Raw genomic sequence first — 18,363 nt, forward strand, 5'->3', positions numbered from 1 at the left:
ATGCGGTACCTCTGAACTTTTTCAGTGTTCCAACTTCTTGTCATTTTTACCCTAAAATCCTCTGTATTTTTTTAAGATTTTCTTTTTTTTTTTAATGTGGAGCTTGAACTCACGGCCCTGAGATCATGAGTCACATGCTCTACCTACTGAGCCAGCCAGGTACCCCTGTGTTTTGTTTTTAAAGAAAACTTTTCTAGGGCACCTGGGTGGCTCAGTCAGTTGAGCATCCGATTTTGGCTCAGGTCATGATCTCAGGGTTGTGAGATCGAGCCCCATGTTGGGCTCCCTGCTCAGCGGGGAGTCTGCTTCTCTCCCTCTCCCTCTGCTCCTCCCCCTGCTTGTGCTTAAAAAAAGAAAAAACAAAAACAAAATTTTACTAAATTCTACCTCTGAAACTAGTAATACAATATATGTTAATTAAGTTGAATTTAAATAAAAGATAAAAACAAAACAAAAACAAAACTTTTCTGGGGCGCCTGGGTGGCTCAGTTGGTTAAGCAACTGCCTTCGGCTCAGGTCATGATCCTGGAGTCCCAGGATCGAGTCCCACATCGGGCTCCCTGCTCAGCAGGGGGGTCTGCTTCTCCCTCTGACCCTCCTCCCTCTCGTGCTCTCTGTCTCTCATTCTCTCTCTCAAATAAATAAATAAAATCTTTAAAAAAACAAACAAACAAAAAAAAAAACAAAACTTTTCTGACTGCTGATTCCAGCACACATGCTTCTCTTAATAGTGCCTAATTTTCATTCCCTCTTTCTCAGAATTACACATTGAGGTTCTGTAATTCTCCACCCTGGGTTTATCTCCCATTTAGGAGCATATGAGAGTTACATGCATAAAGTATATATGATTTCCTGGCCCCACAGTCTTTTAGTTACAGATACTATCATCATTGACATATATAAAACCCAATTTAGTACACTGTATCTAGGAGGTTCATGCTTCACCTGTACATTCCTTCTCAAGAGGTATTTTTCTCAGCAATGAGCACTTCCAGTAAAATTAACTAGTTAAATGCTAACTTCAAAATCTCTGGTTCAATTTTGCTTAACATGGCCTGTGAAAAGTTATAATGACAGTTAAGAAAATATACTCAGAAAAAGCCTTTGGAAATACTGCAGGGTGTTATAACTGTTGTTGGTAGAATTATGGACGGTAAGCATCCTTATTTAAAAATAAAATCAGGAGCACCTGGCTGACTCAGTAAGTAGAGCGTGCAACTCTTTGATCTTGGGGTCGTGAGTTCAAGCCCCGTGTTGGGCCTAGAGCCACTTAAAAAAATAAAATCGTAGCTTATAATTGGAACATGTTTTTAGGAAAAAAAAAAACCCAACCCTAAAATCACCCAAAGCGAAATAATAAGAGCCCTGGGGGGAGACTCTGGGGCTATTAAAAATGCCACGTGGAAAGAGGTCTAAAGAGGTCAAAGCTTTAGAAAATGTGTGCTTGAGGCATCTTGTAACAACTGGAAATGAGATGCACCACAGCTGGGAAGCTATTTTGGAGAAAAGGTGTCTTTCTGAGACCCCCTGAGAGTAGATAGGAGACAGAAATATGTGTGGATATGTTTGGCAGGGCAAGGTGGTGGATGTGGGGGGTTTCCCTTTTCTCTAACAGTGTGGTAACTACTTTTGATACAAGAGAATTTAATCACTGAAAATTTTATGCTCTTGGGTTTTTTAAATTTATTTTTTAAAGTAATCTCCATACTCAGCCTGAGGCTCGAACTCACGACCCCAAGATCAAGAGTTGCATGCTCTACCAACTAAGCCAGCCAGGTGCACCTATGTTCTCAGGATTATAGCGGTGTATGTTATGTTTTGCTTCTATCACATGAGGATGAATAAGAGTATCTGGTACTTTAATTCTTTATATACTCTGTAGCTCCTTCAGCCCAGTCACAGGCAAACAGAGCTTCCCAACTCTTTCTTTCTTTTTTTTTTTTAAGATTTTATTTATTTATTTGACAGAGAGATAGCGAGAGAGGGAACACAAGCAGGGGGAGAGGGAGAAGCAGGCCTCCCGCTGAGCAGGGAGCCCGGTGTGGGGCTCGATCCCAAGACCCTGGGATCATGACCTGAGCCGAAGGCAGATGCTTAACGACTGAGCCACCCAGGCGCCCCAAGCTTCCCAACTCTTTAAGGAAAGAAGCAGCCTATTTACTTGTCTTGGACTCCTGTGTGCGGTTGAGCTGGAGAGTGAACTTTAGTTTTGGTGACACTGTTCATCCAGACCTGAAATCCACAAAGCTTCTGGTGCAGGACAACTAATACCAATCAAACTAGAATTTGCAAAAGAAATACAACCAGCTGGGGCACCTGGCTGGCTCAATCAGGGAAGCATGCGACTCTTGATCTCAGGGTTATGAGTTGGAGCCCCATGCTGGGTGCAGAGAGGTGTAGAGATTGCTTAAAAATAAAAATAAAATCTTTAAAAAAATAAATAAATAAGGGACACCTGGGTGGCTCAGTCAAGCGTCTGCCTTCGGCTCAGGTCATGATCCTGGGGTCCTGGGACGGAGTCCCGCATCGGGCTCCCTGCTCAGCGGGAAGCCTGCTTCTCCCTCTCCCTGCTGCTCCCCCTGCTTGTGCACGTTCTCTCTCTGACAAATAAAATCTTTAAAAATAAATAAATAAAATCTTAAAAAAATACAACCAGCTATGATAAACTCTTAATGATTTTTTTAAAAGATTTTATTTATTTACTTGAGGGAGGGGGGAGGGGGAGAGGGAGAGAGAGAGAGAGAGAGAGCGCGCGCGCGCGCACAAGCGAGGAGAGGCAGAGGGAGAAGCAGCCTCCTAGCTGATCAGGGAGCCCAATGCGGGGCTCATCATGACCTGAGCCGAAGGCACACGCTTAACCGACTGAGTCACCCAGGTGCCCCTAAACTCTTAATGATTAACAGGTAAGATTATAAATAAATTGCTCTTCAGCTGGAAAATCTGATTTATTTGCTACACGGGAAGTAAAAAGTGAGGTGGTTTGAAAAACAAAAAGTGAAGTGGTTTGTGAAGTTACCAGTGTGGCTCAGGAAAATGAACACTGGCCCAGAAGACAGGGAGCTGTGCTTTAATGTTATCCAATAACAGATAGCTACCTGACCTCCAATAAGTCCTTTTCCCTCATTTGCAGCTAGGTTTAGGCTGCAAAAGCTGTGAGAACAATTCAAGGACACAACCAACCACCACTTTGATGCACGACTCATCTAAAACTTGATGAATGCAGCTCTAAAAGAAGTCTGAAGCACTTCCACATAGATGTAGGGACAAACAAGGGTAGGATATTCCATTCATTTGTCATTGCATTATCACGTGTCTCCCTCACTTGGCTGTTAGCTGCACAACCCTATTTATGCTCCATTGTTTCCCCAGCATACCCAGCACGTGAAGTCTGCTGAATGAAAGGTTTTGATAACATTCAGTCTTTTTTTTTTTTTTTTTTTTTTGAAGATGTATCCATTTATTTGAGAGAGAGAGCACAAGCAGGAGCGGCAGAGGGAGAGAGAATCCGAAGTAGATTCCCTGCTGAGCACGGAGCCTGAAGCAGGGCTCGATCCCACGACCCTGAGACCACGACCTGAGCTGAAACCAAGAGTCCGACGCTTAAACAACTGTGACCCAGGTGCCCCTGGTCCAGTCTTTTTTAAGTAAGTTTTATTTATACAAATAGAGGAAAGTCTGAAAACAAGTTCAAAGGTTCTCCTCAGCATTTCCACCAAAATAAATAAATAATCAAAGTTTCAACTCAGGAGTGTTGGTAAATCTCAGAGCCAATTATGATGTGAATCAAGGCACCATCACCACCAACTGATGGCTGCCCTTATGTAGAGTCAAACTAGCTAAGGGGGCGCCTGGGTGGCTCAGTGGGTGGAGTCTGCTTGAGATTCTCCCTCTCCCTCTGCCCCTCTCCCTGCTCATGCTCTCGCTCTCAAATAAATAAATCTTTAAAAACAATAAAACTACTTGGAATTAATAGAGATCTGTAATAATCTAACACTCCCAATTATTTCGGGGGAGATTCTCTTAGTGAAACGCCTTGATTCCAACCGCCCTCCCCCAGCTGTTCCCCAGTCTATCTGGGACCTCTAGCAAAAACCCCAAGCACCATCTTTGACCCATCACTTCCCCTGATAGCACTACTCTATTACCCTGACTTCCAATCTATCAACTTCTGCCCCCTCTCTTCACCTCCCCCGCTACCACTGTCAGTCAAGTCACCATCCTTTCTCAGGACTTCCACGGCAGCCTCTACACTGGTCTCCCTGTGTCCACACTCAGACCTTCACGACTTCACCACACCGTAGTGAGGAAGTTGTCTTCAAACTGCACGTCAGACCCTGTCATCCTGTCACCTTGCTTAAAACCTTCTCACGGCTGGCCCCCTGTAATACTAAAAATAATAACACCCAAATTCCTAACCATGGCTGACAAGGCCTTATCCGTTTCCCCGATTTCTGCTCCTACTGAAACCCCTGATGCACCCCCGCCCTCACCCTTCTTTTACTCCACTTTTGACACGCTGGCCTTTTTCTGACCCAGAAATAGGCCAAGCTTATTCCCACCTCAGGACCTCAAACATTCTTCTCCCAGCTCTTTGCATGGCTGGCCCCCTTTGGCTTGTGAGACCTCAGCAAAAGTGTCACCTCCTCAGAGAGGCCTTCTCTAGCCATCTAAACTAAAGTAAGCCTCTCTCGGCACACCATACTGTATCACTCAGTTTTAGCTTCTGCATGGTACTTCTCAGTATCTCAGATCAGCTTGTATTTGTCTGCTCTTACTGTTGGGCTCACACCCACCGGAATAAAAGCTTCATGAGAACAGGGACCTAATCTTCCCATTTATTGTCACATTCTCAGTTCACATAGAATTGCTTGCCACCGCACAGGCACTCAGTTATGTGCTGAATGAGGGAATGAGTGAATTTGATTGAGATAATCATACATGGAGAAAAATATTCTATTAAAAATACCTTTTATGTTGGAAATATCAATATTGAGCTGTCCAAGTTTCTCACATGTTTTCTCTATACACTCATAGACAGACTGCAGAATCTCCTTAGGGTCTTGTTCCACCCATCTTTGAACAAAAGAATGTATCTGGTTAGTCCACAAGAAAGCAGTACAAATGTAATTTATTTCTCTAGAAATGTGCACTTATGAGGGTGTGGCTGGTGCATAAATCAAAGAAAATTACATTAGTAAAGGAAAGCATCGCCAATATTCTAAACTAATGATTTAAACAAAAGCCCATTTCCCTTACATTTTTCTTATTCTTCATATAGTAATTAATCATTTGAAAGAAGGCAAGTAATGACCACAAGTAGCAGATACTCTACCTACTTTAAAATAATTTTTTCAAATTCAGTAAGAAATTAGTTCCCCAATTCTTTATATCCTGTGGCTTTGATGAATTTTGATAAACCATCCACATGCCTTCACTAGTCACTAGCTATTTCTAAGTAGACTGAAATATATATATTATTCTTGGGATGGATGGACTGATTGATCTACTTATTTACTTATTTGTGTATGTACTTATTTATGAAGCAAAATGAATTCTGAAAAGTCAAAGAAGTATACTAATCTCTTTTGCCATTTTTCTCCCAAACTATTTTGTGAGAATTTAGGGAAAAAATTTAAATTTCTTCCAGTAATTATTTCATGTAGACAAGGGATTGCTTCCAGTTTTCAGACCCAATCCTGGTGCCATTTTGGTAAGGTACAAGGACCTCAGAAAGATCAAAGGCTCATAATAAATGACAAGGAAGAGAAATGTGGAAAAAACAAATGGCAACTGAGGAAAACCACAAGTAGAAAGGACCCAAATTTTAAAAGTCCTACCCTACAATCTGCAAGTACAAGGGAATTCCAAATGCCTTTCTTCTCGGCCTTCCTTGAGCCTGACTGGCTTTCCTGAGCTTTGAGTTGTCTCTAAATTCTTTTTCTAAAAACCTAACCTCCTTCCACGTATTTCTAACTTCTGTCCCTTCAAGACCCAGGTGCTTTCTCTCCAAACTGCACTGGGATTAGGTCTGTGGACAGTCATTCTAATGCTAGTACCACATCAATAGCTTTTATTATTAAAGTAATTCTCTAAAATGCAGGAGAACATTTTTCATGGAAAGAAAATACCAAAACTTGGTAGGGCATCAAGTTTTTTTTTTTCTCTTTCTTAAATTGAATTAAATTTTAAAGTAAAATAAACAGATCAAAAGTATACAATTTGTTGAATTTTAACAAATGTATGTATCCATCTAACCAACACCCCACTCAAGATATAGTATTATTCCTGTCACTCCTGAAAGTTCTTTCATGCCTCTTTCCAAATCAATCACATACTCCACAGACAACCAATTTTTGGGTTTCTATCATCTTAGATTACTTTTGTCTCTTCTTATATCTCAGACACAGCCATGTAGTATGTACTCCTTTGTGTTCAGCTTTTTTCGTGTTTCATGGTATTAATACGAATCAACCATGTTGTTGCATGCATCAGTTCATGTTTTAAAATCTGCCTCATGGTATTTCACGGTTATTCATTCTACGATGACAGACATTTGGGTTGTTTCCAGTTTGGGCTATTATGAATAAAGCTGCTATAAACATTCATGTGTGTCTTTCTATAGCCATATGCTTTCTTCTTTCATTTCTCTTGGATAAATTCCTAAGAGCAGAACCTGCAGATACATGGCTGATTTCCTAAGAAACTGCCACAGTTTTTCAAAGAGGGTGTATCATAAACATCATTAAATTTTAAATAATATACTTAACATCCTATTTAATTACAACTACTACATATGCACATTATTCCCAAGAAGGATGACTTTAGCATTAGATGGTAAGAGATGTGAATGCTTATACTCCAATCAGCAAAGCAGTGTTCACCAAGGATGGACACAGAACTAAATGCCTTCAAAGTCAATGTGGAATTTCCGATATTTAATACTCCTTTGCCTTACTACTTTCTTATCCCTTCCTTTCCTGTCACTGAATTCCCAAGCCATCAATCACCCACGTGTTTTTGCTGAGCCATCAAGGTATTGCCTCTTTCCTTGACTAAAAACCTCTCTCAAGTCTTCTCAGGAGGGGTTTGGTGAAGTTTGCTTTACAAGGCCAGAGGGCTGGTAAGGGGAAATGGATTAATAAACATGAGGTATCTTTTACATATTAAATCAGGAAACGTACCCTTCTCTTGGAAACTCTTGTTTTATTTCCACTTGATGATGACTAAGTAGTTCGGCTGTTTTTGAATTGAAAACCTGAAAAACATATTGCAACGTTAGGGTGAAAATGCACGTAGAGAGCAAAGGTGTTCAAAGCTATTCAGCAACTTAAGTTCTCAGTCACTGACAGAAAAAGTCCGATCAGATGAAATGCCACACAGGATGTTCTACCTTCTCTTCTGATAGAATCACGATAAAGAGAAATCTATTGAACATGAAGCTAAAGGGACAATTCCTTATTCTTTAAAAAAAAAACAAAACAAACGACTGGCTCCAGGTGTAGAAAATTGAATACATCAAGCAATTAATAGCACGGATCTCAAGAGAGAAAGGAAAACCAAGAATGAGAGAGAGGCGGCAAAATGCTGATGATAATGGTGTAAGGTTCCATTCTGCTTCCATCTTGGATATAGAGACACAAAGAGTCATAGATGCCCAGGCAGAGAAGGGCACTGCATAAATTCCTTCAGAGGGAAGTGCAGCAATGCATCTAGCTCTTTTAAAGGTAAGCAGAGCCCTATCAACAAGGGGAAAGTGTTTCCTGCCATCCATCCGGCTGAGTGTGCTCCCTGTGACATATAGTGTCCTGGATTGTTGACCTTTGTATAAAACATTTAAACCAATGGATGAAAGCTACCAAAGAAGTGCTGTACAATCCTCCACAATTTTAATACTACTAAAACAATACTTAAAAAAAAAAACAAAACAGGGCGCCTGGGTGGCTCAGTCGGTTAAGCATCTGCCTTGGGCTCAGGTCATGATCCCAGGGTCCTGGGATCGAGCCCCGCATCGGGCTCCCTGCTCCATGGGAAGCCTGCTTCTCCCTCTGCCTCTCTCTCTCTGTCTCTCATGAATAAATAAATAAAATCTTAAAAAAAAACTTAACCACTTTTTCTCATAGACATTCTTTTTCACCTGTGTGTACCTATACTTGAGTACCAAAGTCCTTAGGCTTTCAGAGTCAGGATTCATATTTTAATTAAACTCAACTTCCGAAATCACTGTAATTACAGTGGTAAAGTTACATCCAATTAGGTAAGAAAGTGTGTCCATGGCTAGGTTTCCTGTGGGAGAAAATTACCTGCTCAATGCGGTCTGTGAAAGGGAAAGTACAAAGAGAAAACACACCATGAGCAGCTGCCGCCCTCCCTCCCCAGCACACCATCTCCCTTTCCGGAGGAAGTGATAAATATAATGAAAGGAAGAAGGTAAAGACTCAAGTCCTTGGAGGAGATAAAATATCTTACAAGTCAAAGGTTAACTTGACATGTCATAAATAAAAGGCACTTGACAGAACCCCAAATAATATCCCCCTAATTTATTTATTTATTTCTTTTAAAGATTTTATTTATTTGACAGAGAGAGACACAGCTAGAGAGGGAACACAAGCAGGGGGAGAGGGAGAGAGAGAAGCAGGCTTCCAGCTGAGCAGAGAGCCCGATGCGGGGCTCGATCCCAGGACCCTGGGACCATGACCTGAGCTGAAGGCAGACGCTTAAGGACTGAGCCACCCAGGCACCCCCCCCAATTTACAACTTAGCATTGGGGTGTATCTCTAGGATGTTCACGCCATTTGTCCTATTTTTAATTATCGCTAGGGCCTAGAATAGTGCCTGGCATAGGGCTGACAATCAATATTTGTTGAATGTCTGAAAAAAATATGGTCTACCAGATACTTATTGGGAGAAAAATTATCAAATCAAATGAGAAATGGTTATGTGACAGAAAATCTCTAATAGGAAACCACAGTTGTATTACTTTTATCCATACTACTTCTGCTTGCAGGGTCTACTCACAAATCCCCAAAGGACTCTGAGTTAAGAGATAAGGTGTCCCTTCTGGTCGGCTGGATTCATAAACACCTCAGTAGCAGACCTATGGGGCTCTGAATGGAGTAGGATCCCTGTTCCATCATCTGGTAGTTTTTACTAGGCTAACTTCAGGACCCTTATACTAATAATGGATTTGTAGGCCTTTGGAATAGGCAGAGAAAAGGGAAGAAGTTTGGTAAATTCCGTTTGGCTTATCAGACCATGATGCTGGTGATCACACAGCATTTGGATGTAACAGGATGGAGCCTGGACCTCCTTACTTTTTCAGAGTTCTGAAACTGTGCAGAATATAGACACCACCTTTAGAGGTTTAGGAGCTGACCCTGTGCAACACTTTCAAGTTTATGGGACACTTTCTAGGTATTTTTAGAATCATCAGCTTTCTTACTGCAGCTCTGTCCAACACAATGCAAACCACTTCTGTAATTTTAAGTTTTTTCTTTTCTTTTCTTTTTTTTTAAAGATTTTATTTATTTATTTGACAGAGAGAGACACAGGGAGAGAGGGAACACAAGCAGGGGGAGTGGGAGAGGGAGAAGCAGGCTTCCCGCTGAGCAGGGAGCCCGATGTGGGGCTCGATCCCAGGACCCTGGGATCATGACCTGAGCCAAAGGCAGACGCTTAACGACTGAGCCACCCAGGCGCCCCTAAGTTTTTTCATAAAAAAAAAAAACAGTAAAAAGGGGCAGGTGAAATTAATCTTATTAACTTTTATTTAGGCCAATATATCTAAAAAAATTATCATTCTGACATGTGATCAACAGCAAAAACTATTAATGAGACCTGCTACTTTTTTTCGCAGTAAGTCTTTGAAATCTGGTATATGTTTTATGCTTACGGTCCATCTCAATTTGGACTAACCACATCAAGTGGTCAATAGCCACATGTGGCTAGTGGCTATTGTACAGGACAGTGAAGTTCTGCAGTACTGTTTTTCTCGTACATCTAGGTTCCTGGGAAGAGTTTTAATGGCTGTCCATTTGTCTGCAGATGGACAAATGTACAAAGAAGGCTAATGATGCTTCCACAATACTTTCTGCCTGGAGGGTTACGAACTCTATATGAGAGCACAGTGCCCAGTAGCGAGAACGCTAGTCTGATGTTTTCCAGCAGATTTCAAAAGCCCCTGTCAACTGAAGATGGCGGCGGCTATACGGTTTTATAAGAGTTCTAGCGTGCTCATTGTTTAAAACTCATCAGGTGGCAAAGGAGAAAGACCTCAAAATTACACAGAGGTTCCTCACTTTTTGCTCCCTTTTCAGATTTGAAATTCACCAAATTTAAAAGTCAGTTAAAACTTCAGATGCACAACAGCACAGAATCGAAGGCTCTCTTTAAGAAAGTTAATTAAAAGGCATATTTGAAGGCACGAGGAGTCTATGCTTCTTGGAAGAGATCTTTGAGATCCTGTGGGTCAGCATTTTCAAAATGTGCTCCTTGCATCTCCAGGACCCTTCAGAAGCTGGGAAGGAGGGACAGGGAGCTCCAGCTGAGCCTCTGGGCCACGCCATACCTGAGAGTTCACACTTTATCGACTTTAGCTTCCAGATTTAGGCCCTTTCAGAAAAGAGCTTAACAATGGAGTCCTAAGGCAAAAAACAAATGATTACACAAACTGAAACCCATGGCCCTAATGTAATGCTCTCATACATTCCAAAGTGAACTCCAGAAGATTGGATAATACTTACAAACAGGACTAAACTCTAAGTTTTCTAAATGCCAGTTCCGTGCTTTTCCAGTACAAAATCATGCTAATACGAATTATGATCTTTTCATCCTCCATTAAGTGGCAGCAAATACGGAGTTTTAGGACATAAAAGGAGAAAGGACACCTCACCCAGACTCGTGGGAGTCAGAGAGAGGGGCTATCAAAAGAGGAAAGTTCTAGGCTAAGACTTAAGATGGACTGGAAGGGAGTGCGTGTGGGCCTGGGAAGGGATGGGAGGCTAGGCTGAGGCGGGGAGAGCAGCTACCACGTGTGTGGGGGGATCCAGGTGAGAAAGCTGAGGGCTGCGGTCAGAGGGGGAACAGCAGTGGGGATCCAAAGAAACTGAAGTGCATTGCTGAGAGAGATTTAATTTAGGATATAAGCAATTAGATGCATCAAGGGCTTGGAGGGGGAGGAGTAAAGGAAAAGGAGGGACATTCATGGACGAAGGGACAGGTTAGCAGAGCAGTGTTTACAAGACACAGGACAGGGTGGTATTAGTCGTTGTGGCACACAAAGGGGTTAAGGAGATCGCAGAGTTCATTTTACATAATGTGTTGTTTGGCGTGTTATTCAGGCATAGACGTAGAGATGCCCAGTGGGCAGTTGCTTATGTTGTAGGTCATAAGCTTAAAGGAGGAGATCTGTTCAGGTTACAAACCTGGAAGTAGTAGATAGGTAAGTCCTGGAGATCTAACACACAGCGTAGTGATTAGAGCCAACAACATCGTATTATAAACTTCAAAGTTGCCAAGAGACTAGATCTTAATTGTTCCCACCACAAAAAAGAAATGATAACTCTGTGACACGACAGAGGTATTAACGCGACTGTGGTCATTGTATTACAATACATATGGATCAAACAACACCTTGTATACCTTAAACTTATGCTATGTTATATGTTGGTTATATTTTAATTTAAAAAAGAGAGAGAGAGAGAGAAAGATCTGTTCGCAGAATTTTGTGTTGGGCAGAGAGGCGGATGAGAACTTCACGCTTGGTGTAACACGGAGGCAAAGAGCACTGGCCTGGGAAGCACACAGAGCTGGGGGTGCGGGGTCAAGCTCCAGTCCTGCTCGCATCAGCGGTTTGACTTTAACTTTTCTGAACCTCGACTTTTCCAGCTGTCAAAGGATTAAATGGAAGAATTTATGGAAAGTATTTCACACAGGGCAGGCACACAGTATGCATCCAAATGATGAGGCCACTGCTGGTGCTGCCATGACTATTTTCATTACTGTTACTGCTGTGGTTTTTTGTTTGTTTTTCAAGATTTTATTTATTTATTTGACAGAGAGAGTAAGCACAAGCGGGGGGGGGGGGGAGTGGCAGGCACTGGGAGAGGGAAAAGGATGCGGGGCTGGACCCCAGAACACTGGGATCATGACCTGAGCCGAAGGCAGACGCTTAAGGACTGAGCCACCCAGGCGCCCCCGTTACTGCTGTTACTACCACCACCAGCCGGCAGCACAACTGACTGGTGGGAGTGAGGGTTCAAAGCCACCCGTGCTATGCTCATCTCTAAGCCCAAATCACTTATCAGTTCTAGGTTGTTTTATGGGGAGGGCAATTACAAACTGAAGAGAGGGTAAAAAAAAAAAAAGGGAATCGTGACCATCTAAGTCCTGAACGATACTGAAGGGACACCTGGGTGGCTCAGTTAAGCGTTGGACTCTTGTTTTCAGCTCAAGTCATGATCTGAGGGTCCTGGGATGGAGCCCATTGCATCGGGCTCCCTGTTTGGCAGGGAGTCTGCTTGAGATTCTTTCTGCCTCCCTCTCCCTCCCCCTCCTCCTGTGTGCACGCATGCGTGTGCATGCGCGCGCGTGCTCTCTCTCAAGAAATAAAATCTTAAAAATAAAAAAAAACTGAAGAAAGAAGTGAATGTAGGAAAGAAATTTAGCAGTGCAGGCACATAGCATACACCCCCAAAATGTCATCACTACTGCTGCTGCTACTACTAATGCTTATTATTATTATTATTATTAGGGCTACTACTACTATTACCTTCAAGTGGTAGAATAGTCACCAGCTCTCTAGTCACCGCTAAGCCTAATTCATGACTCAATTCCAGCTTTAGGGAGAGGGATGGCTTAAAAAGCAAAGACACAAGGAAAATTATCTTTATAAAAAACTATTTAAGAAGGACTTTCTGAAACATTGCAGGCCTTCCTTGTCTTAGAAGGAGACCAGTAAAGGGACGACATGCTGTCCTTACTAAGAAACTGTCCCTTGGGGTTCCAAAATGAATTCACTTATCCTTGCTCACTCATCCTATGACTAATTCAGCCAGCCCATCATAAACATGCACATTCATTTCCCTCCTCACGTGATTTCCCCACTAGCCTACGCTTTTACACCACACTCAGCTTCACTATGTGATAAAACATTTTTCAGGAATGTAAACTCCCTCTCTAGAACTCTATGATACTACATAAATTTGAATGACCTAAAATAAAAATACTAGCTACAAATATATTACATTGCCAACTTGACCACAAAAGGCATACTGGCATCTTCCAACAAGCTACAAAAGTAAGGAAAACATGGCAAATGACATTATATTTTTCTTAAAAAATGAAACCATATTAAATAGCATATACTATATCTAACACAGCTATAGTTCCCAAATTAGACTTTTTCCAAGACTCCACAAATTTTACGCTTCCTAAGTCTTCCAATCCTAGAGTTCTAGTCAACACATCTGAAGGGCTCGGCTGTCATCATGTAATGAGCACCCACTACATGCGAGGTGCTGTGTTAGGCTTTGGGGAGGAAAAAACAGATACTGTCCTGCCTTCTAAGGAGCTCAAAATTGAAAGCTCTTAACATGCAATGTTTATGGGAGACAAGAGAACTAGTAGTATAGGGGGGTGGCAGCCTATGATGAGATAGTGTTCTTGCCATTTGTGTAAGGTGATGGGCTAGAAAATAAGCCAACCTAGTGGAAAAAAGAAAACACAAAAGAAATACAACTGCAGTGATCGCAACAGTGGCCTCATTCTACCTAGGAGCCAGATTAGTTTTTACCAAATTTACTGTTCATTAGTTCCCGGCCCCTCATGGGTGCTTAATGAATATGTGTCGAATAAAAGAAGGAAAGCAGAAATCCGTCCCTAAGCCTTATGAGATCTCGAAGTATGATGGAACAAGTGGGGCCAAGACAATGGTTCTGGCCAAAGCAAGCACAGAGCTACAGTTCGAGCCATGCTTTGGAGATGCTGGCTATTGGAACAAAATGGTTGTGCAACCATTATCCATGGTGACTACACCTGAGCCCTGCCCAGGACCCATTGAATCTGAGTCACAAGATGATCAAAACCAGCAAGACTTATTCAAAGGCAATGTTTTTTTTTTTTTAAACATATTGCGAAACCAACGTTTGCGTATGTTTTTCTTGGTGAAGATTCATCTGTGATTGTAATCAGAACAGACACCTGAAAGGTGGGTAAGTGGCCTTCCCCAGCCAGGAAGCCTAGGGCAGGAATTAGGAGGACAGGCTTCTGAATGTCACAGACCTGGCCTTGAATCCTAGTTCCACTGGTTACTCTGTGACCTTGGGCACCGTCTTCAGCACAGTCCAATCACCTGGGGAAAGGAGCTTACTAACACTACCTACATCACGGTTGTTAGGAGGATTAAATGAGATAATGCTGGAAAAAATCCTCAACTGCTGCATCCAACACATTTCAAGTCACAACACATTCCAAGCCTTTGCTTTTTGTAACATCCAGCTTAATGGGGGGAAAACAAACTTACCAAATTAAAGAAGGAAGTTGACTGTTTCAACTGAAACTTTGGCCTTCTAAAGAAATGGCCCCTCCTTAAAACCTGTTACACTGATTCTTTTTCCAAGAAGTTCCTATTCTGTAATCTGAGTAATCATGTGCCAACCCCAGTTCACTTTCCTATCAGACAAGTATGAAATTTTTCCTCTGGCACAAAGCCTATGCATAGGGTCACAGGGGGTACTCTTTGACAACTAGAAGTGAACATGTTCTAAAATGGCAGGTCTACTACTAAAATAGAAGAAATTAAATAATCAAACATACCCAAGTCAGGAAGTTTTAAGATTTTTTGGCAAGGTTAAAAAAAAACAACAACCTGGAATCAAAATTCAGTTAACCTATTAAAGAGAAATAAACATCTATTCGATAAATATGTATCAAGTGCTCCCTGCAGACAAAACATGCATTCATTTGCGGTGTTGACCAAGATGTTTTAAGGAATAGAGACCTAGACTTCAAAAGAGGTCCCTGCTCCAAAGTACAGGTATGTAATTATAATACAGAGCAGTGATAAGAGCTAGGACTAGAGGTGTAAGAAAAGTAGTATAGGAAGGGGTGGAAATTCCAAGGGTTTGAGGAAGACCTGCTAGGAGATGGCAGCTGAGGCATTATTTGGAATTTCAAGCAGCAGATCTGGGGAACAGGGGAGGAGGCAATTCACTCGGATGAAAGAGCAGGAAGAAAGAAATCTTGTGTCCATCATGGGAGAAAGCTAACATTGTTAGTACAGAAAAAGGAAGAAGAAAGCTTGCAGAGGTTATGGGTCTTGTAAAAGTCGAATGAGGTATGCAAATTTAATGAATGGTCAGGAAATTATTCAAACACCTTTAACTTTATAAGGTTCCTTATGACAGTTCATATCCCCGTATTCTTTCCTGAGAAGGTAAGCAATGAGTTTTGAGTCATAATTATAACACGGAACAAAATGACTGGAACAATTCTTGGGAATCACCTTGGGATTGAAGCACTTATTCAGCAAATCTATTACCTGCATTTTGCAGGGAGTGGTTTAGCAACCGCTTTCCTTATAACCAAAGAAGAAAAACACCTCGCTAAACTGTTCCTAAGTTCTGTTCGACTTCACACATGATCTCTAAGTCTTTTATGTACCTGTGAGGCATGCTTTCATAGTTGTTTCTCAAGAAACAGAAAACTTAATTCATCAACTTTTATGCATCATTCTATAAGCAGGATGGGAATCTTCTGAATTTGCCACCTTAGCTTACTCAATGAGATCATGCCATACAGAGCCCAGTAAAGAGAACCCAACTTCGGGGGGCTTGTGTTGTTCATGTCACACACTGAACAAATGAGTGTGATAACATGAAGTTGATGAATTCTTCCCCTACCAATGCAGAAAGATGCCTCTTGGGCAGAAGAATCTGAGGAACAACCTGCAGTAGATAAAGAAGATTGCGGGCTACATGGACAGCAAGAGTGAAGAGTCAAAAGGAAGACAAGCACAGTAAGGCTGGCTCCTAAAAAGGAAGCCTACAAAGTTATGAAATATTTTACCCATATTCACAGAGGGCAAAAGCCGTATAAACTTGAGAACAATCGCCATGTTGAGTTTGGCCCCCACCGTGCTTTATGAACTAGTTGCCAACATTTAAGAATAGAAGGATTTCACTGAAAACTCTAGACTATCAGCTTTTCTTAAGGAATTGGAAGATCTGGCAACACTGGGCTGGTGTTCCTGCTTGGCAACTGTAGGCTGTCCCCTTGGCCTGAGTCTGCTCTCCAACTTCTACCTGGCTGGCCCCTGCGGGCATTTGTGTGGGCAATTCTTTAATAGGATTTCAAAAATTAACCCACAGTTAACACACATGTCTTAATGGTCTTTCTTAATTTGGGGAGATGGTAATGATCACTGTGTATTTTATATATTAATCAAATCCAGTTAGACAGACTATCTTACTTATGATTCAGGATTACTTTACAAACATTTATATGAAAATAAGACAAAATGAAACCTGCCCTGGGTGATCAAAAGATAAGCAATGTAAGAGACAGTAGAACTACATCTTGGCAGCTCAAACCAGGGTAAGTCATTAAAGAAGATTCAAGCTAAAATTGGACTGAAAGCTTTTCACTTTAGACAAGAGAGACAAGTATCAAAATGAAGGCACAAATGCAGGTTTTAGTCAAGTGGTCAGCTCAACAGGACTTGGAAAAAACGTATAAACTTTATATATAATGTATACATATATGTACATATATATATACACATACAAAATAGCGCACGAAAAAATGATTTGAAGTGAAGACAGAGCTAAATAATCATTCAATAATTACATCAACCTGTCAAATGAGTCAAATGTCCACTGAAAGCTTGAGTTCTTAACCACTTATTTAAATTACTTTTAAATTATCTTACTAAACTCGGTGTATATCAGTTTAAGAGCAAGTTTCCTAACTGCACAAAACATACTAATAAGCAGAGTCCCTTAAATAGCACTCCGTTGTGATAAAACTGCTGTCATCCATGGTAAATAAAAAGAGAAACAGAATTTTCCCGTCACTTTATGCTGTGAAGCACGGAGAAAACCATCTGTTTGTAACCCGCAAAGTATCCAGAACTGAAATTTTCGAGTCTCCGAAATTAAGTAAAGATGCTGGTAAAAGCAGTGTAGTGTGACTTTTTCCTAATGTGTTCAGCGCCCCCCCACCCCCCCAAGCCGGCATTCCACCTTCTGCAATTTCTGTGGGAGAGGATGACAACGCATCATCACGCCAATACTATATTCATATTCGTTCTACTGCTTCAAAGGACGCTGTGTTAGGCTACCAAAGCCGTGACACAGCTTTCGCCCCATCCAAGGACGTCCTGCGCCCCGCAGGCCAAACGCTCCTGGGGAAGCCCGCAGTAGCGGTCAATGTGGCCACCTGTCCCTGGCTGCAGGCGGGCCGCTCCGCACGGATGCTAGGCGAGTCCCAGCTCCCTTTGGGGGTGGAGTCCCCTATTAGTAGGTGACCCGGCTCCACCACCAAGGCCGGGGCTGCTCAACTCGGCCGCGGGGGTCGCGAGAGGCCGAGGTCCCCCAGGCCCACGCAGGGCAGCTCCAGCGTGGCAGGTCCCGCTCTGGGGGCCTTGGCCTCCACCCTTTGCCTAGCGACCGGGGGCCCGGGGTCGGAGAAGGCGCAGGATGGGGACTCGACAGCCAGCCCCGAAGTCCCTGGGCTCCCGCCTCGGCTCAGCGCCTCCTCAAATGTCACCCTGGGCTCACCAAAAAGCGCGTTGAGCTGGTGCCCTGGTCCACTGCCCCCACCAATGGCCCCAAAACTGCTTTCTTCGCGGCTGCCATGAAACCAGCTTCGGGTCAGCGGGCTATCGCGGCCCGTTTCCCGGGTGACGGCGGCGTGCGGGGGAGGGGCAGGCGGCGAGCCGGGAAGGCGAGAAGGCGTGCGAGGGCAGAACGCTCGGACCGCGCTCCAGGCAGCCCCTTTACCCGCGCGGAACCTTCTCACCCCGCCCCTCCGACCCAGGCCCCGCCCCCAAACGCGTTCCCCACGACTCCGGGGGCGTGGCGGGGGGGGGGGGCGCTGCCTGCCGGGCCAGCCAATTAGCGAGCGCGGAAAGAGGCGGAACGTTCCGACAATCAGAGGGCGGTGTGACGTCACGGGGGCGGGGCCTGGGCGCGGCGGAGGCGGTGGCCCGCGCAGCAGGTCACGTGGGCTCCTGCGACCCGGCGGCCGAGCCATCCAGCTGCAGGGCCGGGGGCGGAGGCGGGTGCTGTCCTTTGGCTGGGAGCGCCGCTTGTCCGTGGAAAGGGCACAACTCCCAACCCACGCCCTGGGGCTCCCTCCCGCGAATGG

At 43.2% G+C, this 18,363-nt stretch overlaps 1 protein-coding gene across 5 annotated transcripts in view; it reads right to left on the reverse strand.

Annotated features, from left to right (window-relative positions):
* GK (glycerol kinase) overlaps positions 1-18,013 on the reverse strand; it is a 74,038-nt gene extending 56,025 nt beyond the window's left edge. For 2 of the 5 annotated variants that reach the window (XM_078064167.1, XM_078064168.1), the window contains exons 1-3: positions 17,775-18,012; positions 7,182-7,255; positions 4,967-5,073 (exon numbers count right to left, since the gene is read on the reverse strand). In XM_078064167.1, the coding sequence (XP_077920293.1) occupies positions 4,967-5,073; positions 7,182-7,255; positions 17,775-17,852 (259 nt within the window). In that variant the 5' untranslated portion in view covers positions 17,853-18,012. Of the gene's footprint in view, positions 1-4,966; positions 5,074-7,181; positions 7,256-17,774 lie in introns of all 5 variants that reach the window. The other 3 variants (XM_036068775.2, XM_078064170.1, XM_078064166.1) reach the window with 2 other exon arrangements.
* Between the last annotated feature and the right edge of the window lie 350 nt (positions 18,014-18,363).

This window comes from Halichoerus grypus, chromosome X (genome assembly GCF_964656455.1).
Source record: "Halichoerus grypus chromosome X, mHalGry1.hap1.1, whole genome shotgun sequence".
NCBI lineage: Eukaryota > Metazoa > Chordata > Mammalia > Carnivora > Phocidae > Halichoerus > Halichoerus grypus.